Source organism: Haematobia irritans, chromosome 2 (assembly GCF_050003625.1).
Source record: "Haematobia irritans isolate KBUSLIRL chromosome 2, ASM5000362v1, whole genome shotgun sequence".
NCBI classification, from domain to species: Eukaryota; Metazoa; Arthropoda; class Insecta; order Diptera; family Muscidae; genus Haematobia; species Haematobia irritans.
In genome coordinates this window covers 102,909,927-102,934,808 of record NC_134398.1, presented here as the reverse complement: position 1 = coordinate 102,934,808, position 24,882 = coordinate 102,909,927, and the positions used below count along the sequence as shown (strand labels likewise).

At 37.3% G+C, this 24,882-nt stretch overlaps 1 protein-coding gene and 1 long non-coding RNA gene across 4 annotated transcripts in view; both read left to right on the top strand.

Moving 5' to 3' along the window:
* Positions 1-24,882, top strand: part of LOC142223579 (uncharacterized) — a 379,474-nt gene that overhangs the window by 98,677 nt on the left and 255,915 nt on the right. The gene's annotated exons all lie outside the window — the stretch shown is intronic.
* Nup154 (nuclear pore complex protein Nup154) overlaps positions 1-24,882 on the top strand; it is a 186,260-nt gene that overhangs the window by 91,912 nt on the left and 69,466 nt on the right. For 2 of the 3 annotated variants that reach the window (XM_075295767.1, XM_075295766.1), the window contains exons 8-9: positions 3,792-4,131; positions 4,197-4,445. In XM_075295767.1, the coding sequence (XP_075151882.1) occupies positions 3,792-4,131; positions 4,197-4,445 (589 nt within the window). The remainder of the gene's footprint in view (positions 1-3,791; positions 4,132-4,196; positions 4,446-24,882) is intronic. The other variant, XM_075295768.1, reaches the window with a different exon arrangement.

Genomic DNA, 24,882 nt, shown 5'->3' with positions numbered 1-24,882 from the left:
TCTTTACTTCCGAACTCGCTGTTCTTCTTAATTTTGTTCACGCAGCATCCTGCATCCTTGTAAATTTATAATTGTTAAGAGCGACACAGTATCCAAATCGAAATTAATTGTATGATCATTCACTACCAAGCTGTGCATGATTTTACTTTGAATTTTATTAACAGCACTTTTTCTTTTTTCTTTTCCTTGAAACACATCTTCTTCAAGTGTCCCGCTTTTTCACAATAACAACAAATGGCGTCTTTAAGTGCATTTTTTTGGTCAAATGGAAACACCTGAAACACTTTTTGTCAGCTGTTACTTTTTTCTCTTTACTTCTGAACTCGCTGTTCTTCTTAATTTTGTTCACGCAGCATCCTGCCCGCCTTAGCCTTTTTCTGGCAATTCACTCGCTGTAACTATATTTGCATCATCCAATTCCAACGTTTTCTTTTCCAATAACCGGCTTTGTAGTTTTATACGAAAGCCCATGTACAAATTGATTCCGTATTGCCTTGCCTCTGTATTCACCAAATTGACATCCTACAGCTAGCTTTTTCAGTGCCACGGCGAAATCATTTGCCGACTCGCCGTCTTTTTGTTTGCGCATGTTAAATCTAAAACACTCGATCCCTGCCCAGCAAAAACTAGGTAAGCACTAGTGATTCTTCCAGTGATACCGGCAATCAAAAACTTACTATTTGTAGTATTACCTGGGATTTAAAAATAATAACTTACCTGTGTAGACCAAACGTGATAAGTCCCCGGTCTAACAAAGAAAAACACATTTTTTTTTGTCAAAATTCGTTTTTATTATTCAACATAGTTCCCTTCAAGAGCGATACAACGATTATAACGACCTTCCAATTTTTTGATACCATTTTGGTAGTACTCCTTCGGTTTTGCCTCAAAATAGTCCTCAGTTTCGGCGATCACCTCTTCATTGCAGCCAAATTTTTTCCTTGCGAGCATCCTTTTGAGGTCTGAGAACAAGAAAAAGTCGCTGGGGCCAGATAATAGTCATTGTTGATGGTTTTTCCCTTCTCAAGATAATCGATAAAAATTATTCCATGCCCATCCCAAAAAACAGAGGCCATTACTTTGCCAGCGGACTTTTGAGTCTTTCCACGCTTCGGAGACGGTTCACCGGTCGCTGTCCACTCAGCCGACTGTCGATTGGACTCAGGAGTGTAGTGATGGAGCCATGTTTCATCCATTGTCACATATCAACGGAAAAACTCGGGGTGTATTACGAGTTAACAGCTGCAAACACCGCAAAAACACGTTGTTGTTTTTGGTCAAATGTGAGCTAGCGCGGCACTCATTTTGCACAGAGCTTCCGCATATCCAAATATTGATAAATTATATGACCAACACGTTCACCGTCCTCCGTGCTCATTTCACCACGCTTGAATTTTGCATACCAATCAATTATTGTTGATTTCCCTGGGGCAGAGTCCGGAAACTCATTATCAAGCCAAGTTTTTACTTCCACCGTATTTTTTCCCTTCAGAAAACAGTATTTTATTAAAACACGAAATTCCTTTTTCCATTTTTTTCACAATAACAAAAGTTGCTTCACAAAAGACGCTCTATCTCACAAACTAATTGACTTACAGACGTCAAATTTTGACACGAATCATTTGAAGGTCGGTACTATATAAAAATAATATGCATTTAATACTAGCGACACCATCTATGTGTCAGACCGGGGACTTATCAGCCAACCTGTTACATCGGGCTGCCACCTAACCTAACCTAACCTAATGCTGTCTTAAACCTTTTTACCCATCGTGACCACGAAATTTTTTCTGCATTTAAAATGTCAAAACTAAAGAAATTTGAATATTTCTCCGCTATTGCAATTGGTATTGGACATTTAAAGTGTAAAAAATGTCAAATTCTTCAAATCCTCTTCGCCAATCTGTTGTAATCAAAAGACGTCCGCCCACATTGAGTTCAATACTAGAATGACTTTATTTATATCATTACAAAAGAGTAAATTCGATTATAACATTTATCGATAACAACAGTAATGATCAAACAATGTTAACCCATACAGTAATCTCTCGATTTACGTCGTGATTGGTTCCGGAATTTGGTGACGTTAATCGAAACGACGTAAACCGAATTAAAACTTGCTCATACTTACTCCTAAGTCCATTTAATTATGTATGTATATGCGTGTACATAATAAAAAACTTGAAGAATAAAGGTAATTAAGTCGAGTGATGAGAGGAAGTTTTTTGAAAATTCCCCACGCGGCTCCTAAAAATTCCCTTTTTCCCTACGCCCAACATTTTTCCCCTACATTTTTCCCTAAGGTACTAAATTCAAACAAATTTGCAAGAAAATAACAAATATTTTATATTGAATTCAATTTCTTTAAAATTAATAGTCAGGGATTATATCCTTCAATAAAGGGTCCAAATGTTCAATAATATGAATATTGACATTTTTATTCGGATTTCGAACATTGCGGCATCATTGCTCATCTTTAACACTACCAACATTTTTCTTGTGGTTTCTTCAGGTCAGATTTCTACAATTTACGAACTTTCCACAAGCAATGCAGTGTTATTTAAAATCGTCATTTTCGACCGCCTCTAGCTAATCCTTTAATTCAATAGTGAGGCACTTTGGTCAAAAAGGCTATTTTCTAAATTTTGTTGGAATGGTTTTATTTTCTTCACTATACGACATGTTTCTAAAATATTAACAACTGTTGTCAATGTAACAGTTGTAAAGCAGTTTTTGAAGATATTCCTGAATAAAAATCGTACTTTTACTATATTTACGCATTTGTAATTAAATGCCAATGCAAAATCATCTTTTAACGTTACCGCTGAACTTTTCTAAATAAAATCATTACACTAACATCGTCAACGGCGAATTGCGTATTCCATTAATAGAAGCATTGACTACCATATATTTTGGATCTTCAAATATTGCAAAATGTAGTAAACTCTGGAAATTGGAAAAATTCCCTACATTTGTAGAAAAAATGAAAACTCTGTCCTTCTTTCCTTACAGATGTAATTTTAGGAAATGATCCCTACAAAAAAGGATTTTTCCCTACGCATGGTATCACTGATTCAGTCTTTTATTCACAAAAAATAAATAATTAAATATATATCCATAAAGCAAACATATAAACCAAAAACAAACAAAAAAAAAATAACAATTCATTATTCAAAAATATAAGGGTTTAAAAATTACTAAGTTCATAAAAAAATGAAAAACCGTTACGTTGTATACATATAAAAAACATCGTCACTTCGACAATTGCGTTATATATGCAATGTCAATCAGATTTTGACGAATTTTTGGTAAGAATTTTAGTAATAAATGTTGCAATGTCATCATCGTTGGTACTTATTTCACTAATGCGCTTTACAGACTATCAGTTGCTCCGGACGACAGTGCTCGTGTGGTACATATCCCATATATTGTGCACCATATAAGTTAAGTCCGAAGGCATAATCGATACTGCTGCATATGTATGGAATCGATAACACATTTACCGATTATTTAGTCGTAGCCGACAAGTCGTACCGATCCGACACACTGTAAGATTCTTTACAAACACCGAATAACTGATAGTCTGTAAAGCGCATAATGGAAGCTGGCAAAAAAATCGACGACGTAAATCGAATGGCAACGTAAATCGAAGTTGGATGGAACAAAAACTTGACGACGTAAATCGAAACAACGTATTTACATCATAACAGTAACAATTTTTAATCTAAAGCACATTGACACACAATAACGGTTGAACGATATATGTTTAATAAAAACTACATCTTTTTTAGGTTCAAGGAGGAATAGAGGCTTGTATTACGGCCCTGCTGCTCACATGTTCAGAGCAATATCGCGATACTGATGTGGCTACCTGGGCTGCTCAGGCGTTTCTTCTATATGGGGGTGAGCCATCACTGCCTAGTCAAGTGCAAATGACTAGGGGACACCTCGACATACATGGAAGCCGTCCATATTTAAACAGCCCTACTGTATACGAAAACCACCAACATACCCAATTGTTCATGTCTACTCCAATTAGTAACAATAATTATGGATCTAATCTGAATAGACTTTTAGAACATAATCCAGTTCAAAAGACTCCTAATGCGTCGCATTGCACTTCCAGTCCAAGTGAGTATTTACGAAAATAAAATAGTTTCATATTTGCTTGTAGTCAGTTTTATTGTTTTTATTAGTATTTATGCAGTCACAACATTGTGGATCCTCGTTAATTTCTGGGAATGAAATGCATCAAGTTATGTATTCTTTCAAACATGACAGTTTGTATATATACGTAGCAAGACTTTTACGCCCTATATGGAGAACACGATGCGTAGATGACAAACTCAATAGCAAGTTAACGCAAATAGACTCAACAATAATTTTGGAGGACTTGTATGCTATTCGTCATTTTTTGGAATCAAACTCTATTAATGAAAATCAATGTACGTATATAACAACTTTTCATGCATTTACGAAATATAACTTTAATACGAATCGTTGTCTTCTTCACAACAATTATAACTTATAATCTATCCATTAAAACAAATTGATACTATCGTCGATAAAAAAATAGTAAAGCGTTTTAATTTTAATTTCGCTCGGGAATCCATTTGTAGTAGTTTAATTCCTCCCCTGGCTTGGCTTTTTGCATTTGTAAAAGAATGCCAGAATTATGAGCCGGCAAATTTTGTTTTTGCACCATCACATACCGCATTGGTTCTTCATTAAAAATTCAACCATTATCGTTCTGCAACCACAGTATCCGCCCATGTGTCTTGTGTCTCTTCAGCAAACTCAAGCGGCCTTTCCGTTTATCGCTACGCGCTTTGAAATCCGTACATTAATTTTACGAAAATTAGAAAATTGTCGGTTAATTTTTACTGTACAATTTTTAGCAGTTGAGCTCCTAACATACGAGGGCGGTTCGGAAAGTTCTTAGCCTATCAATGAAAGAGAATAGTTAGTTTTTCAAAAATATTTTTATTTTTCAATATAATCTCCTGAAACTTCAACACACTTAGTCCAACGCTTTTCTAGCAATTCTATCCCTTGATTAAAATAGTTTTCCTCAAGGTCTTCAAAATAGTGGTTTACAACTGTAATTACATCTTCATTTGAGGTAAAACGCTTGCCAGCAAGATTTTTTTTTAGATTTGGGAACAAGTAAAAGTCACTGGGAGCTAAATCAGGAGAATAAGGTGGGTGGTCAAGCAACTCGTACTTTAATTCGTTGATTTTAGCCATTGTTAAAACACGCTTGTGCGCTGGTGCGTTGTCTTGATGAAAAATTATTTTCTTGTGTTGTAAGCCAGGACGTTTTTCTTGAATTTGTACATTTAATTGATCCTAAAGGTTGCAATAGTACTCTGAATTTATTGTTTTACCCTTTTGCAGATGGTCAATCAATAAAATACCTTTGAAGTACCAAACAACCGTTGCCATAACCTTACCAGCCTATTGAATTGTTTTTGCCTTCTTTGGGGCACTTCCTCCAGCTTCAGTCCATTGTTTGGATTGTTCTTTTGTCTCTGGAGTATAGTGGTGGATCCATGTCTCATAAACAGTTATGAAGCGACGCTTAAAATCCATTTTATTTCGCGATCCAAACAAGCTTGAGAAATGTTCATTTTTATGCGTTTTTGATCGACTGTTAACAAATGCGGCACACATCTTGCAGAAAGCTTTTTCGTCTGTAGTTCTTCATGCTAAATTAAATGGACTCGATCATTTGAGATGCCCATGATATTAGCAATTTCACACACTTTTATTCGTCGATCATTTAATACCATATCATGCACTTTCGCTACAAGTTCTGTTGTTGTTGCTGTTTTTCGACGTGGTTTACTTCAATGCTTTTACGACCACGTTTAAATTCAGCAACCCAATTTTTTTCTGTTGCATATGAAGGAGCACTTTCACCTAACACATTCACCATATCATTATGAATTTCTTGTCCCGATAAACCTTTTTTATGTAAATATTTAATGACAGCACGCATTTCTAATTTTTCCTTTCTAACAGGTTGGCTGATAAGTCCCCGGTCAAACAAAGAAAAACACATTTTTTTGTCAAAAGTCGTTTTTATTATTCAACATAGTTCCCTTCAAGAGCGATACAACGATTATAACGACCTTCCAATTTTTTGATACCATTTTGGTAGTACTCCTTCGGTTTTGCCTCAAAATAGGCCTCAGTTTCGGCGATCACCTCTTCATTGCAACCAAATTTTTTCCCTGCGAGCATCCTTTTGAGGTCTGAGAACAAGAAAAAGTCGCTGGGGGCCAGATCTGGAGAATACGGTGGGTGGGGAAGCAATTTGAAGCCCAATTAATGAATTTTTCCCATTTTTCTCAATGACTTGTGTCACGGTGCGTTGTCTTGGTGGAACAACACTTTTTTCTTCTTCATATGGGGCCGTTTTGCCGCGATTTCGACCTTCAAACGCTCCAATAACGCCATATACTAGTCACTGTTGATGGTTTTTCCCTTCTCAAGATAATCGATAAAAAGTATTCCATGCGCATCCCAAAAAACAGAGGCCATTACTTTGCCAGCGGACTTTTGAGTCTTTCCACGCTTCGGAGACGGTTCACCGGTCGCTGTCGATTGGACTCAGGAGTGTAGTGATGGAGCCATGTTTCATCCATTGTCACATATCGACGGAAAACCTCGGGTGTATTACGAGTTAACAGCTGCAAACACCGCTCAGAATCATCAACACGTTGTTGTTTTTGGTCAAATGTGAGCTCGCGCGGCACCCATTTTGCACAGAGCTTCCGCATATCCAAATATTGATGAATGATATGACCAACACGTTCCTTTGATATCTTTAAGGCCTCTGCTATTTCGATCAACTTCATTTTACGGTCATTCAAAACAATTTTGTGGATTTTTTTGATGTTTTCGTCGGTAACCACCTCTTTCGGACGTCCACTGCGTTCACCGTCCTCCGTGCTCATTTCACCACGCTTGAATTTTGCATACCAATCAATTATGGTTGATTTCCCTGGGGCAGAGTCAGGAAACTCATTATCAAGCCAAGTTTTTACTTCCACCGTATTTTTTCCCTTCAGAAAACAGTATTTTATCAAAACACGAAATTCCTTTTTTCCATTTTTTTCACAATAACAAAAGTTGCTTCACAAAAGACACTCTATCTCACAAACTAATTGACTCACAGACGTCAAATTTTGACACGAATCATTTGAAGGTTGGTACTATATAAAAATAATATGCATTTAATAGTAGCGACGCCATCTATGTGTCAGACCGGGGACTTATCAGCCAACTGACATATACCAGGACTAGTTATACAATAACAAGATTTAATTTGTTATAAATAAGAGTTTTGAAATTTCCATTCTTAAACTTAAATGTTTTTATTTGATCTTTTTATGAAAGGGAGTAGATCCGTGATGTCCATATTGTTGAAATTTGCAGCAGGTTTGTAAGATTTGAGTATTACCTGAAAAACGCGTAGTTTTCACATAGTTCAGTATGGAGCCTGCAATCAAAAATTTGATCAATTTTATTGCAAGTAGTGCAAATGTTGGAATCTGAAAAAGAAGTTTTTACAATATGTGTGGCCTACTAGGAGTCGATTTATTGTCTTGATATCACATGGGTTGAGGCGGCTGCCCTTGTACCACTGAATTTTTGGAGGTTCCGGGAAAAGTTTTGCGAGATATTTGCATTTGGTAGTACATTTTATTTTGTAGTCTTCGCACCATTCCTTCCATAATTCACTTTGGATACGTTGCTGAGCATCTCTTATAGAGAAGGACGAGTGTATTTCACAACCAACTAGAGCAGCATGTTTTGCGAAGAAATCTGCATGTTCATTAGGCTCTATCCCAATGTGAGAAGGTGTCCATATGATCGATATATTTTGAATTTTTGAGTTGTTTATTTTGAGTTGAATATTGTTAACCATGTAGTTGTTGGCAGAGTTAGCAGTGAGTAGTAAACATGCATTTTTGCTGTCTGAGAAAATTGCCGCCTTGCTGATACCATCTTCAATTATCAAATCTATCGCCTTATCAATTGCATGCAGTTCACTAGTAAGAGATGAAACCTTGTCCCTAATGGTGAAGAGAAAATTGTGAGTAGAGGAAATGTTGCAGACAGCACAACCAGTAGCTTCCTCTTGGACTTAAGCTTCTGTGGCCCAAATGGAGTATCCTTCGGATTGTAGCCTACTTATTTTTTGTAAAAAACAGATTTAAAACAAAAGCTGTTTATGCTGTGTTTGTCCCCTTGAAATAGGTTAATGTTGATTTCCAATTTAGGTGAGGCAGACACTAAGTCATTTATAATCAAATTGTCAAAAATATGTTTAAATTTGAGGTAGACCATCCCTAGGCTTGTTTTGCTCGTAGCTGACTCAGAAATATTGTGATACATTATGCGGTTGTGAGTTTTGAGGCTAATTAATTCTTTCGCAGCCAAAAGGTGAGCCCTCTGTGAGGGTGGTAGTACACCGGCTAAGGCATAGACGACATGAGTTGGTGTGTCACTAGTTAAACCGAGAGTTCTTCTTAGAATTTGATACTGGAAGCTGGTGATTTTCTTGATTTGATGTGAAGGCATATGAGCCATAGATGAGACCGAGTATTCGATTTTTGAGAATATCAGAGATTTTGCGATATTAATTGCAGTAGACGGATGAAAGCCAGATTTCAAGCATGTAAGCATTTTTACAGCATTTAAGGAACATTAACATGAGGAGATTACATAATCATAGTGCTCTTTTAAGGAGAGACTGTTTTTAACGCTTCTGCCAAGAAATTTAATGGAGTTTACGGGTTTTATTAGCGTTCCGGTTAAAGATATTAAGGGAATTTTAGTAGGCCCTTTTGCAACGTAGGTTAGGTTAGATTAAAGTGGTAGCCCGATTAAGATTCAGGCTCACTTAGACTATTCAGTCCATTGTGATACCACATTAACTAAAAGTACCTATTACATATGGGCACTTCTAGTTTTAACCGCTGAACCTTCTCGATTATTGTTCTTCGTTGAACCAACCAGATTGTTCCAAAAACATTAGCAGACTGCTTAAGTTAACGTTTTCCAGATCCGCCAGTAATCTGAAGCTATATGCTCCTAAAAGTTGCTTGCGTTTTATACAAAATGCAGGACACTCACACAAGAGGTGTTTAATTGATTCCTTTTCCTCCGCATCATGCCAGCTCATACAATAGTCATTATACTTCGCGCCAATAGTTTTTGCAAAATCGCCTACCAAGCAGCGACCCGTTATAGCAGATATCAGGAGTGATATCTGACGTTAGCATATCTAGTGTGCGGTTTAAGTTGAAATGGGGCCATATTTGCTTGGTGTCGTTACAACCCTTGCAATTCTCCCATCGAACATTTGCCATCATAACAGCCTTCTCACGCAGCATGAGCTTGCAGGTAGCTAGGGGCATACCAACAAATTCTAGTTCCCCTGGAATATGTAAGGTAGTCCCTAGCCTTGCCAACTCATCCGCTTTGCAGTTCCCCGGTATGTTCCTATGGCCAGGCACCCATATTAGGAGAATATTGTACTGCTCAGCCATCTCATTGAGAGATTTGCGGCAGTCGATGGCCGTTTTCGAGTTGAGGAACACAGAGTCCAAGGATTTTATTGCAGGTTGACTGTCTGAGTATATATTAATGCCCACATTTTTTGGAACATTGCTAATATTTCATCCTGAAAAACACTACAGTATTAGGTAATCTTAGAAAAGTGGACTCGTCAAAGTGTAATCCACTACGTTAGGCACATCTGGCATTATTTTGAGGACCGAACTGTGACCGTAACTTTTTTCCGACCACAGCGATAGCTCGCGCAACCGCACAGCCGTTGTTGCAGCTGACTGTTTGGCCAAAATGTCTAAAGGCAATAGATGCAGCATGACATTAAGGGAATTTGTTCCTGTCTTGCTGAATGCGCCTGAAATACACAAACACGCCATACGCTGAACTTTATCTAAACAAGTCGGTTTCTGAAGTGCCGGCCAATAGACTACAACACCATATAGCATTATAGGTCTAACCACTGCCGTGTATAGCCAATGTACAATTTTTGGTTTTAGTCCCCACTTTTTATACCCTTCACCACTACTGTAGTACAGGGTATAATAAGTTTGTGCATTTGTATGTAACGCCAAAAAGGAGTAATCATAGACCAACCTTTTAGTATACCGATCGGCTTAGAATTAAATTCTGAGTCGATTTAGCGATGTCCGTCTGTCTGTCTATCTGTCCGTCTGTCTGTCTGTGTGTTGGTGTATTTTTGTGTGCAAAGTACAGCTCGCAGTTTTAGTCCGATTGTCCTAAAATTTGGTATAGGGTCCTGCTTCGGCTCAAAGACGATCCCTATTGATTTTGGAAAAAATCGGTTCAGATTTAGATATAGGTGCCATATATATTTTTCACCGATCTGGTCATAATTGGCGTGTATATCAACCGATCTTCCTCAAATTCCGTACATCCGAATATTTTATGAGTCTCTAAGAACTTGCAAAATATCAGCCAAATCGGTTCAGATTTAGATATATCTCCCATATATAGCTTTCGCCCGATTTACACTCATATGACCACAGAGGCCAATTTTTAACTCCGATTTAGTTGAAATTGTGCACAGGAAGTAGAATTAGCATTGTTGCTATGCGTGCCAAATTTGGTGGAAATCGGTTCAGATTTAGATATAGCTCCCATATATATGTTTTTCTGATTTCGACAAAAATGGCCAAAATACCAACATTGTCCTTGTAAAATCGCCACTGCTTAGTCGAAAAGTTGTATAAGTGACTCTAATTTTCCTAAACTTCTAATACATATATATCGAGCGATAAATCATAAATAAACTTTTGAGAAGTTTCCTTAAAATTGCTTCAGATTCAAATGTTTCCCATATTTTTATACCCTTCACCACTACTGTGGTACAGGGTATAATAAGTTTGTGCATTTGTATGTAACGCCAAGAAGGAAAAGTCTGAGACCCATCGTTTAGTATACCGATCGTCTTAGAATTAAATTCTGAGTCGATTTAGCGATGTCCGTCTGTCTGTCTGTCTGTCCGTCTGTCTGTCCGTCTGTCTGTCTGTCTGTTGATGTATTTTTGTGTGCAAAGTACAGCTCGCAGTTTTAGTCCGATTGTCCCAAAATTTAGTATAGGATCCTGTTTCGGCTCAAAGACGATCCCTATTGATTTTGGAAAAAATCGGTTCAGATTTAGATATAGCTGCCATATATATATTTCACCGATCTGGTCATAATTGGCGTGTATATCAACCGATCTTCCTCAAATTCCGTACATCTCAATATTTTATGAGTCTCGAAAAACTTGCAAAATATCATCCATATCGGTTCAGATTTAGATATAGCTCCCATATATAGCTTTCGCCCGATTTACACTCCTTTGTCCACAGAGGCCAATTTTTTGCTCCGATTTAGTTGAAATTTTGCACAGGGAGTAGAATTAGCATTATAGCTATGCGTGTCAAATTTGGTGGAAATCGGTTCAGATTTAGATATAGCTCCCATATATAGCTTTCGCCCAATTTACACTCATATGACCACAGAGACCAATCTTTTACTCCGATTTAATTGAAATTTTGCACAGGGAGTAGAATTAGCATTGTTGCTATGCGTGCCACATTTGGTTGGAATCGGTTCAGATTTAGATATAGCTCCCATATATAGCTTTCGCCCGATTTACACTCATATGACCACAGAGGCTAATTTTTTGCTCCGATTTAGTTGAAATTTTGCACAGGGAGTAGAATTAGCATTGTCGCTATGCGTGCCAAATTTGGTTGAAATCGGTTCAGATTTAGATATAGCTCCCATATATATGTTTTTCTGATTTCGACAAAAATGGTCAAAATACCAACATTTTCCTTGTAAAATCGCCACTGCTTAGTCGAATAGTTGAAAAAATGACCCTAATTTTCTTAAACTTCTAATACATATATATCGAGCGATAAATCATAAATAAACTTTTGCGAAATTTTCTTAAAATTGCTTCAGATTTATATGTTTCCCATATTTTTTTTTACTAACATTGTGTTCTACCCTAGTGCATTAGCCGACTTAAATTTTAAGTCTATAGATTTTGTAGAGTCTATCAAATTCTGTCTAGGTCGAGTGATATTTAAATGTATGTATTTGGGACAAACCTTTATATATAGCCCCCAACACATTTGACAGATGTGATATGGTATCGAAAATTTAGATCTACAAAAAGGTGCAGGGTATAATATAGTCGGCCCCGCCCGACTTTAGACTTTCCTTACTGGTTTTTTACTAACATTGTGTTCCACCCTAGTGCATTAGCCGACTTAAATTTTGAGTCTATAGATTTTGTAGAAGTCTATCAAATTCTGTCCAGATCGAGTGATATTTAAATGTATGTATTTGGACAAACCTTTATATATAGCCCCCAACACATTTGACGGATGTAATATGGTATCGAAAAATTAGATCTACAAAGTGGTGCAGGGTATAATATAGTCGGCCCCGCCCGACTTTAGACTTTCCTTACTTGTTTCCTAGTACAAAGCTACCGTTGCTTTTCTCGCCCTTTCTTCAATATTAAGCTTAAAGTTCAGCTTCCTGTCCAAAATAACGCCAAGGTATTTTGCACACTCACCAACCGCCCTCGTTGCAGTCGGGTCTACGGCCCGGGACGGACACAGGGTTTTCAACCCTGTCCAAGGACTGCAAACCCCCATTTGGAGTATGCTTATTTCCCGAAACACTCGAAAATACCAACTCCAAAGGGCAACAACAACAACACACTCACCAAAGGGAATTTCAATACCCCCTAAGGAAATGGGCTAATTCTGTCTTTGCAGGATTTACCCCATTTCTCAGTCATCCGGAGGGCCCTCTGAATAATATCTCTGACTGTGGATGGGAATTTTCCCCTGACTGCCAGAGCCACATCATCTGCGTATGCCACCACTTTTATCCTTTCTTTTTCTAGGGTAACCAGAAGGTTATTTATAACAACATTCCAAAGAAGAGGTGATAGTACTCCTCCTTGGGGAGTGCCTCTGTTCACATACCTTTGTATGTTTGTTTGTCCTAGTGTGGCTGACATACGTCTTTTCATTAGAAGTTCGTCTAACAGCCTAAGTATACATGGATCAACATTCAGAGTTGTCAGTCCATTTAATATCGAGCTCGAATGGACATTATTGAACACCCCTTCGATATCTAGAAACGCCACGATTGTGTATTCTTTGACAGATAGTGAGCTTTCAATAAAGCTGACTAGTTCATGTAATGCGGTCTCAGCATACCTGCCCTTCGAGTATGCATGCTGTCGTTTCGAGAACAAACTTGAATCGATGCTAGTTCTAAGATAAATATCTATAATCCTCTCCAGAGTCTTAAGTAGGAGTGAGGATAAGCTGATTGGTCGGAAATCCTTCGCCCTCGAGTGAGAGGCTTTTCCCACTTTAGGTATGAAAACGACTTTTGTATCCCTCCACTTTCCTGGGATATATGATAAGTTGATACATCCTTTATATATCACCGACAACCAGGGGATAATTTTGTCAGTTACTGCTTGTAACTCCGCCGGAGTAATTCCATCAGGTCCGGGGGATTTAAATGGTCCAAAGCTATTTAGCGCCCATCTTATTCTAGATTCTGATACAATTTCCTCGACAGGAAACGACCGTTGAGCAACTGTGGCACCGTCAGTACATGGTTCAACCGTCTGATTTCCGGGAAAATGTGTGTCCAATAGTCTCCTCACTGGACGTTGTCCAATTGCCCTTCGATGTTTTAATGAAACCTGGAGCGGAGTAGGTGGATGCTAGAACCTTCCGTAGTCTGGAAGCCGCGGACGTATTCTCAATACTGCTGCAGTAATCATTCCAAGAGTTATGCTGAGCTTTTCTCAGTTCTCGCTTGTATCCTCTCAGATTCTTCTTGTAAGCGTCCCAATCCTCAGGGGCTCTGGTGGACTTTGCCTTGTTAAAGAGCTTCCTGCAGGATTTCCTCATATTACTTAATTCCGTAGACCACCATGGTGGTCGATTTTTCCCCCTTGGCTTCCCTCTAGGGCATGCAGCTTCCAGTGAGATGTTGAAGGCCTTAGTAATCCGCTCCACTGCGTGTTCGATATCTTGCACATTTCTCATATTTGTCTCTGTTATTTCCGGTATCATCATATTGAACGATTCCCTATACCTATTCCAGTCAGCTTTCCTAACATTTGGCGGAAATATGGTCTTGGTGGTATGAACATCAAATTTGAAACTGATGAAGCGATGATCTGAGAAGCTGTGTTCACTTAAAACCTGCCACTCAGATATCATTCCATTCAGTTCTTGCGAGGCCAAGGTGATGTCCAAAAGCTATTGCCTGTTTTTAGTTACAAAGGTTGGGGCATCTCCCTTGTTGCAAACTACCAGATTAGTACGCAAAATAAACTCTATTAGCGACTCTCCCCTTGCATTAGTATCACTACTTCCCCATTTACTATGATGCACATTCGCATCGCATCCCATAATGAGTTTCGTCTTTGTTTTCAGTGACTCCTCAACTAAGGTCGTAACGGCACATGGAGGCATCTCCCTGTCATGTCCCATGTAGACCGAAGATTCCCCAATATTTGCATTTGGCTATTTCTAAATTGGCAACGACAGTGTCTGCATTGCACATTGAAGAAAGCAGAAACAAGTTAAGCTCGTTTTTAGCAAATATACAGGCTCGATTTACATCATTACCAGTATACTGCAATAGTTTGAACCCCGGAGTACTTAATTCACATATTTTGTTTCTATAAACATATGGTTCTTGAATAAGAACTATATCTATGTCCCCTTTCATCAGGAGAACTTTTAAGGCAGAGCATGCAGCCTTACAATGGTGAAGATTTATCTGGAGGATCCGTAGGACCATCGAGATTTTCAACAACCGTCACATCAGCCGCTTCAATCGAGTCATCAAGAATGTCCTCTTCAGATCTCGGTGACTCTCGCAATAACCATAGGTTCAACTTTGGTGAGTTCTGAGGCAATAGAAACCTCCTCTCGCATACGGCGTCTATCCATGTCTTCAACTTTGGTATCTCCCTCGACTTCGCAAGAGGATCCGCTTACTTCTAGGTCTAGCCGGTATGTCTTTCTTCTCGACTAACTCTAGAGCAGCTCCTTCCCAAACTTCACCAATTAGTGTCAGAGCAGCTTTAAAACATTCTATAGACCTCTGGTCCTCAAATGCGACTAGCTTAAATCGTCCTTGATACCAACCAGCCTCTTGGTGTCGAGGATCTGGACCGGGAAACTTTTCCAGCACCTGTGAGTAGACGACAGACAGAACATTCTCACTTTCCCACCATTTTTGCTTTGGAACCATATCATCCAATGCTCCTTTATTAATGATAGCCATCATAAGGCTGTCTTTAGCAACTGAGGCAAACGATCTTTGATCCCTTTTGGGGGATGGCAGCTCATCCGGTGATCGTTCCCTTTTTCCAGCCTCAAGAATTCCTTGAGCCCATTTTAAGGAATCGCTTTGTTTAGCCGACAGCGTGCTTGGGTCGACTGATCCTAACTTCTTTAGGATAAACAAAGCATTTCTGCGTTCCTTGAATCTCTTTCGTGAGGGATTACCTCCTTTTTATGTCGTTACCTTAGAAAAAGTACGACTTGTCAAAGTGTCGCCACCTGTCGACACGTCTACAGGTCGACTAATTGAGCCTAACTCTTGGTCATTGCCCAAATTTATAACTCCAGTCGATACCCGTCCACTGGGCCCTGAAGTTAGCAACCAGTGGATGACTTGGAATTTCGCTGCATGGTGGCTTAATATCCCACCACACTTGAAATTCTTAGTAGGTACCTATTACGATGAGTTTATCCGCTATTAAAAAACACGTCCGTTCCGTTCGACAGTTGAACATTCTTTGCAATTCTTTGGAGGTTTAGAGTATTGAGCATTGAGGCAAATTGGATAATTTTGATCTGAAGTAATTTTGTGGCAGTGTCGAAATCTTTGTCATGACATAATATGATAAAATCATCAGCAAATTGGAAAATATGTGTTTTATCATCTGCGAAGCCGTGAAGAGCCAAAGTGTATAGAGTGAAAAGTGTGGGGCTGAGGCAGCTACCTTGTGGAATGCCGTTTAGGATTTCGACACTTTCATTTCCCATAATTAGTGTTTGTTTTCAGAGAAAATTTATTATCCATGTTGAGATTTGCATGGGGCAATTTATATTAAGAAGAATGTTGTGAAGTATTGTGATGTTTACACATTCATAGGCACGACTGATATCTAAAGATATCAGAACGCATTTCTCACCTTTTGCTCTATAAAAGTCATTGAGGCATATAGCGGAGGGCATGTTTTTCCTGTAAGCGAAACTCCTTTGAGGTAGTATGTTGTTGAAATCCAGGAAAGTTTGTAGCCTTTCCTTGATCATAAGGTTTATGATGTTTAAAAGCACAGAGATAAGGGCTATTGGTCTGAAGTTCTTGTAGTCTTCCAGATCTTTACCCCGTTTTGGAATAAGAATTATTTTGATTTTACGCCAGTCCTCAGATATATGGCATGTAGGCCACTCTTTGTTGATGGCTTCCAAAAATTTTGTTTTGGATTTTATTGAGAAGTTGTGATTCCATCTATACCAGCAGCCGAGGGGGGTTTTCTTACCTTTTAAAATGTGCAGAAGCTCCTCCAATGTGAAAGGGCAGACGAATTCGAGAAGTTTACTGGCTGAATTTGCAGTGTATTATTTGGAATTTGCTGTTTGAGGTAATTTAAGTAGTTTTTGTTGTTATCTGAACACCATTTTGAAGCGAAGGTGGAGTTTAGAGAGTTTTTACATCCACGGACAAAACGGAAAAGTGATTTCGCGTTTGGATTAGTGTTTAGTTTGTCAATTTTTTTAACAAAGTTGCTTTTTGACGGTTTTTTGGAAATTTAGGATGGCTTCACGAAGAAGCATAGCGTTAATATTATTTTTGTCACGATCAAATTTTCTTTGAGCAACTATTTTTTGGCGAAAAGGCTTTTCTGTTTGTTCGTTCCACCATCTTTTAGGGATTCTACCCGGAGTTATTTTGTATCTTGCTGATTTTAATTCATTATTAAAGGCACTTTTGACATCACACATATTTGAGTTTAATTCAAGGTTATTTATATTTTTTAAGAGTTTATTTTTTGCATGAAAACTTTGTTTTATTTTTGTGGTACAATTTACTTTGATGTGGATCGGGTAATGGTGACTGCCGCCGATTGTGTTATTAACTACATTCCAACTTGTATTTAAGTTCGAATTCGCAAAACTGAGATCTAGTACTGACCCACGACAACTATCGGAAAATGATCTTTTAAATGTAATATTACCATCATTTAGGCAGCGGAAAGTAGAAGAGTCAAAAAACTTCTGATCATTGTACCACACACAGAATCACAGTGGTCGCCGAACGATTTTGACCGGGCATTAAAATCGCCACAAATAAAAACATTTGATTTTCCTTCCAAAAGGCACAACAATTTTTCTAATTCAATTTTTAATAAATTTGCTTTTACAGAGTGCGGAAAATACAATGAGACTAGAACAAAGTTTGGTGACATATTTGTGGTTTCACAAATTAAAATGTCGAGATCGGTTTTAAGTTGAATTTTTTTTTTCATTTTTATACATTTTTTGAAGACAATAGCGACTCCACCCTAATTGTCGTGTCTTTTTTTGAAAATAAAGTCATAATTGCATATAGTTGAACGGGAGCTTCCATCTTCCAGATTAAACATTTCGCTTAAAAAACATATATCTATATTGAGTTTATTTAGAAAAAAATCAAGTGTCTGTTTATTTTTATTAAGACTTTGAATATTATATTGTAGAAAGTTTATTATGATTTGAAGGAGTTTTGTTTTGGAAATTCTGATTCACTGATTCTGGAACTGACTGCATAGCTTTACGAAACTGCTCTAAAATCTTTAACCCTTCCGGACAATTAATGTTATTGGGAATGGACGACATCTGTGAAGCGAAGAACGAAAATAATTTTTCAAACTCTCATGTAGTACGAAAGTTAGGGTACAGAAATGCAGGTTTTGTTGGGTTTAGGTTCAGAGGGCTGGCGGTTGGCAGGTATCTTTTTGGTTGTAGCTTCACAACTTTGCTGTATTTCACTTTTGTTATTCTTCTATTGATTTCTTCATTCATTCTTTTAGCTGGTTGATTTTGTTTGTTTTTTAAAGATGGAAATTGGTTTTGAAATTGCTCCTCATCGAGAATTTCATAATAATTGGTTCTTTTGTAAGTTTGTAATCATTCTTTTTTTGACATATTTGACAGGGCCATAATTGCTTTGATAGTTTTTTTTCAGTTTTCCATTTTTCGCAAATTTGAGAATCATTTGCGTTGTGATCTGTGCGATTGCATAGAATACACTTTGACTCCTTGCAAACAGTTGGACATTTTGTAGAGGACAAAGAAGTTGAACATTTTTGTTCCTTGCAATCGTTTGGGCAGATAATATCTGCACCACAAAATAAACATCGTTTCTTTGATTTGCATCTGACAGCAATATGTCCAAACCTCGCCACAGAGGCGAATTGGCGGTACATATAAATCCACTTTGGCTTTTGTACAAAACATGTTAAATGCAGTGAGGGGGCTATCATAGATAATCCCTATTTTTATTGTTTCGGAGGGTTTAGTGACACCTTCCTCATTTTTATAGGTGAATCTGTACAATGAAGCAGCTGTAAAAAGGTTTTTGACATTGATTTCATTTATGATTCTTTCTCCTGAGTATTTGATGGGAACATTTTTTATTATGTAGTATTTTTGCAAGAACCTATCCGGAATGTATATTCTCATTCCAATATCATTTAACCTTGTGTTTTGGACAAGATCGTTTGCCGCTTTCGCATTGTTGAAAGACAGTCTGAAGGTGTTGACACCTATGTTTTTGGATTCAAAATTTCCTGGAATCTTTGAATTCTCTAGCTTTTCAAAAAGATGCAGTTGCGAGTTTTTAGTTCTCGTGCTGACTTGATTTGAAACATAATACGGGCCTGGATGGATATCAGGGTACAAGATTTGTTTTTCATCATAGGTGATGTGGTTATGAATTGTTTGATTTGGCGAAGAGGTACTGGCGCCTGAGCAGTTTGTTTCATTGCTGATTATACCCAGTCAGAAAAAAACCATCGGAAAAGCGTTGTAAAAGCGTTGTGAACGGTTGATACACGGTGGGAAAAAGCGTTGTTACAACCCCAAAATGATAACATCATTCCACGGTGTATCGATTGTATTTAACAACGTTTTCAAAGCGACATATTTTATACGCTTTTCCGATGGTTTAACGAACGCTTTGACAACCCCAAAATGATAACATCGTTATACGGTGTATCGATGGTTTTTACAACCATTAAAAAGCACTGAAAAACAACATTTCATACGTCTTTCCAATTGTTTCTAGAATGCTTTAGGAGGGTTAGAATTATAATTTTACAGTACCTTAAAACCGCTATTGAAACAAAGCAAAATTAGTGTTTTACACTTTACAAAGGAACATCAGAAAACTTAACAATTACCCCCATTTTCATAAAGCTCCGTTAGTGTTCCGTTAACTAACCTACTTTTGAACCGTATTATGGACGAAATTGTCATCTTGCATATATATTCCATAGCAAGTTAAGATATTTGCAATTTACTTTCTGTTAATTGGCAGTTAAAGCCTAACGGAGCTACATGAAAATGGCCGTTAATAGGAAAAACACATAATTAAGATTGACATTTATAATTGGTAAAAAAATTATTTTAATATAGTCAAAAATCGCTAAAGTGAAAACTAAATCAGTAAAAAATGCATAAAAGTATACATATTTGTTGCAGATTTCTTTATATCTTGATGGGGAATAGCCCAAAGCAAATTTTCATAAAGTTTGTATTCCTTAAAATGAATTATTAAAGAAAAGTAATCGTGAAAAATTTGTGATTTTAGGGGCTAGTCATATGTCTTTATTATTTCCTATAGGTAATAGTTCAAAATTCACTCTTGGAAAAGTTTTAAGGTACATTAAAAAGAGAATCCTCTACGACACTAAAATGAACTTAACAAAGGGAAAAAGTTATACACAAATGTGCGTATTTCACACAAAACACTTCAGAATTTCTTAAGATTTGTACATTTTACCCCAAATGCGCCAAAAGATTTGTACATTTTACCCCAAATGCACCAAAAGAACATTCTTGCAATACTGAACTCCAATTTTTTCCTTCAAACAATGAAATTTTCTTTAAAGGTGGGTATTAAGTTCGAGTTTAGGCGATAAAAACGTCATTTTTTCACGATTACTTTTCTTTAATAATCCATTTTAAGGAATACAAACTTTGTGAAAATTTGCTTTGGGCTTTTCCCCATCAAGTTATAATAAAATTTGCAACAAATATGTATGATTTTGTGCATTTTTCTTACTGATTTAGTTTTCACTTTAGCGATTTAAGCGGCTAAACTCGAAGTTAATACTCACCTTAACATGTGAAAAAAAAGTAATTATGCTTAACAAAATTTCTTCAATTAGTCGATAAATAAGTACTTATATTTGGGTTTTGGCGTGATGTCAGAGTTTAGTTTAGTTAAAACTTTCTACTCATTTGTAAAATTACCCAAATTGTTGTTCCTAGTGGTTTCACTGTTAATGTACATATTCACTTTATATCATAAAGGAACATTATCCTATTATAAATCAATTCCTATCAACAATAATACCTCCATTACTCATTAAAAACCATTGGACATTGGTGGAACATGCATTTTCAACGATAATTTTATGGAAAATTTACTATTTAAAAACCGTAAATTAATTTGTTTAGCAAGCGTTGTTTCAACGTTGGGTTCCAACGCTGTTACAACGTTCAATATTTATAACCATCGTAAATTTCTGACTGGGTAGTTGTGCTATCAACACTTTTAATTTTTTTGCTTACAGGTTTTTCTGAGTTTACAGCCATTTTTCGGGGGTTCGGTGGGTCATTTCCTCCCATTTCTGCAATGGTAGTTATTGCACGTATGTCTCAGATATTGTTTTTTTGCAAGCCTTCACAGATTATTTTAATTAAAGATAAATTATATTAGCTTCCGAAACAGTGCCGTAATTGGTGTTAAACGAATTGTTTTTGTTTGGTGGATCGCGAACAGTGCAACAAAAAAAGGAAGTGTTTTTTTTTATTTCCAATTCGCGCGAGAGGTGTGTGTTGACGTTTGCAGTCGTAAATATCAACTGGATGCGTCTTTTTTGAACACCTGTTTCTATATGAAAGAGTTGCCAGATCGAAACAAAATTTAAAATGTGTTCATAACAGAGATGGAAGTTTCCAAAACACTTAACTTTTTTCTGTTTATACCGAACTGTCCTCGTATAAGTATAGTATATACATAGGCTTTAATACAAACATATCACATACAAAACATATCATGTAGTTCAATTGTAAAAAACGAATTTGAGCTAATTTTTCGAAGTTTTCATTTTGCAGAAAAATGTTTTCGGCATTTAGTAGTAATTAGTTCTGAATTCCGAATCCGTCCTTCTAGGTTGGTTTCAAATAAAACTAGATTATTTGAAAATCAACTATTGCAAAAATTTATTTGTGTTAATCACTTTTCAATACACTATGTAATGATTGAAATTCGGTGACAAAATCATTCGAATTCTATATAAAAAAAGTTAAATGCGAACATAAACTGAAATCAGATGCTTCAGCATTAGCATTGAAATTCCGTCGGGACCCAGCGCCTTGGATGGTTTCGCGCTGTTGATGACATTGGTAGCTTCGGCTGTGGTAAATTGTGGTGTGTCATCGGCTCAGAGACCACGTATGCGACGTGTGGCTCTCTTTTTCGCTCTATCACTCTCGGGATGATCGACAACCTGTCGGTTGAATAATGTGGCGCATCTCTTCGGATCAGTCACAGTCACGTCGCCAAAGGTGACTGAAATCCCATCATCCCTCGCGGCGAGTTTCGAGAGGGCTCTCACTGTGGACCACAATTTACCTGTTCCTGTGCCTAGGTTACATTGTTTCATGTGTTCCGCTTGTGCTCGTCGACTATCTTACTAATCTCTAGATATAGTTCCCAGATTCTAGGGTCAGCAGGATTAGCACGACGGCGTTCATCACGCTCGTCTGCGAATTCCGCCGCTTCAGCTGGGCCTCACTTGGGCAATTCGACTAGCTGGAATGAAGCAAGCGGCTGCTGCGTTGATGATGTCCCGGAACGTGCTCTGGTCAACATGATCATGAGAGGGGGACGGGAGCTCACTGAAGCGGCGATCTGTATATTCTCTGATGCCTTACAAGTTGGCTTTCTTTTGGTTTATAAACGTCCGGAGTTCAGAGGTTATGAAATATACATTCTATATAGGGTGTCACTAGTGTCTGGCACAAGCGGGATAGGATTATACTGCACGGAACGGTGTAATATGAAAGCCAGGCCACCATCTCCATTTCTAGCGCGATCCTTACACAGAACATTGTATCCATCATAATGGCGCAAGCTATAGGTCTCATTTAGCTTCGTCTCTTGGATCACCGCGACCCTGATCCTCTTCCGATTCATAAAATCTACTATCTCGCTAATCTTACCTCTGAGCCCGTTGCAATTAAATTGCAAAATGGATGCACATTCCGGAACTGGTACAACAATATTGGGTGTCAGATGCTGCGGGGGAGAATATTGTTGTGCGAGAGATGTCGGGGGTCGCATAGTCTGATGACCCACTGCCAGTGTTGCCGTTCGAAATTTTGAAAAAGTCGCAAAAAATGTTGCATTTGCAAAAAAAGTCGCACAAAAAAGTCGCATACCGATAAAAAAAAGTCGCTTATAGTGGTTATGTTATTTTAAGATATATTTATTACATAAAACGTTCAATCAAACAACACAAAACCAAAAAAGTAACAGTTAATTAACGTCCCAACTTATTGCAACATAAAATTCATTAAACGTAAAGAGATATCATTAAATATATAATTTTTATAGTTTCATTTCTTTGAAACTTCATTTCTATATTTTTGGACTAAATCATTGCTTGGAATCCAATTTTCTATATCAATGTCTAGTAAATTTAACGTTGATAACATGGATTTGTTAATTTGTTTTTCATTAACCCAAGTTTAGAAAAAACCCTTTCAGCACAAGCACTGCTGTGAGGTAATGTTAATACATATCCTGCAAACTCATAAAGATTTGGATATAGCAGTTCTTCTAAAGAGTTTCGCATTGTTCCTATTTTGTGCCAGAAACGCTCGGCGTTTTTAAGTTGAAATATCTGTTCATAAAACTTATCATTAGCTTTACTTTCTATTTGTATTCATTTACAAAATCCTCAAACAAAGGTATATTCAGAAACTAGATCATTATAATTAATATCTTTCTTTGAGGAAAGAAAAGTTGGTTGTAATAAGTATTCAGTCTTTTTTCATTAATATCTATTCTAGACAATATTTCGTTACAAACTCTTAGATAAAATTTTAATTTTTTTTTTCATTTTTCAGCGCTAATATTTTGGTCGATTAAAGCAGCTTCTGCTTCATGTCCTATGTATATGTCTGAAATCTTCTTTATATGCTCATCGTCTTCATAATTTACGTTTTCAACTTGAATAAACAAAATGTAATCCTTTTTCATAAAATTTTGGAAGATTGTATATAAAATTTCTTCAGTGTATGAAGTAAGATATATGATTTGAGATGACTCACTTTGAAAAACTTTGTTGAACTTGTTCATAATTCCAAGAACATATACTACACACAAAGAAAATTTCATTAAAAGTCAACCAACGAAAATTTTTCATTGATATAACGAAACATTTTCATTAATACAATGAAAATATTCGTTAACAGTACGAAACGTTACGTTGATTGACTGAAAATTCGTTATAATAACGAAAAATTTCGTTGTGTTGTGTGGAGCCACCGTGGTGCAATGGTTAGCATGCCCGCCTTGCATACACAAGGTCGTGGGTTCGATTCCTGCTACGACCGAACACCAAAAAGTTTTTCAGCGGTGGATTATCCCACCTCAGTAATGCTGGTGACATTTCTGAGGGTTTCAAAGCTTCTCTAAGTGGTTTCACTGCAATGTGGAACGCCGTTCGGACTCGGCTATAAAAAGGAGGTCCCTTGTCATTGAGCTTAACATGGAATCGGGCAGCAATCAGTGATAAGAGAGAAGTTCACCACTGTGGTATCACAATGGACTGAATAGTCTAAGTGAGCCTGATACATCGGGCTGCCACATAACCTAACCTTCGTTGTGTTAACGAATTTGTTTCGTTGGCTGACTTTTAACGACACATTTCGTTAATATAACGAAACTTTTTCTATTAGTGTAGAAACTTCAAGTAAATCAAATTTGTGGGTGACAAACCTTTTTGAATAGGATATATTTTGTCCAATGTCTTTGAACACTTTTCCTCGAATTGAGCTCGATTGAAATAATGCAGCGTACATTCCATTCCTCCATAATTCGTTTTGCTTCCGATTCAAATGAAAGCCATCGAGTATCGGAAAGTCTCAGTAGCTGGTGTTCTGGAGCATCAAATAGGTTCTGGAGCTTATTAAAATCCAATTTCCTGTTGGAACTTTTGAAAAAATTGAAAATATTCCTTGGCAACTTTTCCACATCTTCTGGTATACAATCCAGACTGAGTGACATACACAACCAAGGTGAAATAAATGGGGAAGTTTCTTTCTCAGTAACCCCAAAACGCCATTTTTTCCCCAACCATTGATGACGCATTGTCAGTGGCCAACCCAATGAAATTTGTTAGGGATATTTTATGCTGGTCTAGTGCTTCTAGAAGGGATTTTGAAATTGTTTCCCCTTTACCATTCTCTGGTTGAACTA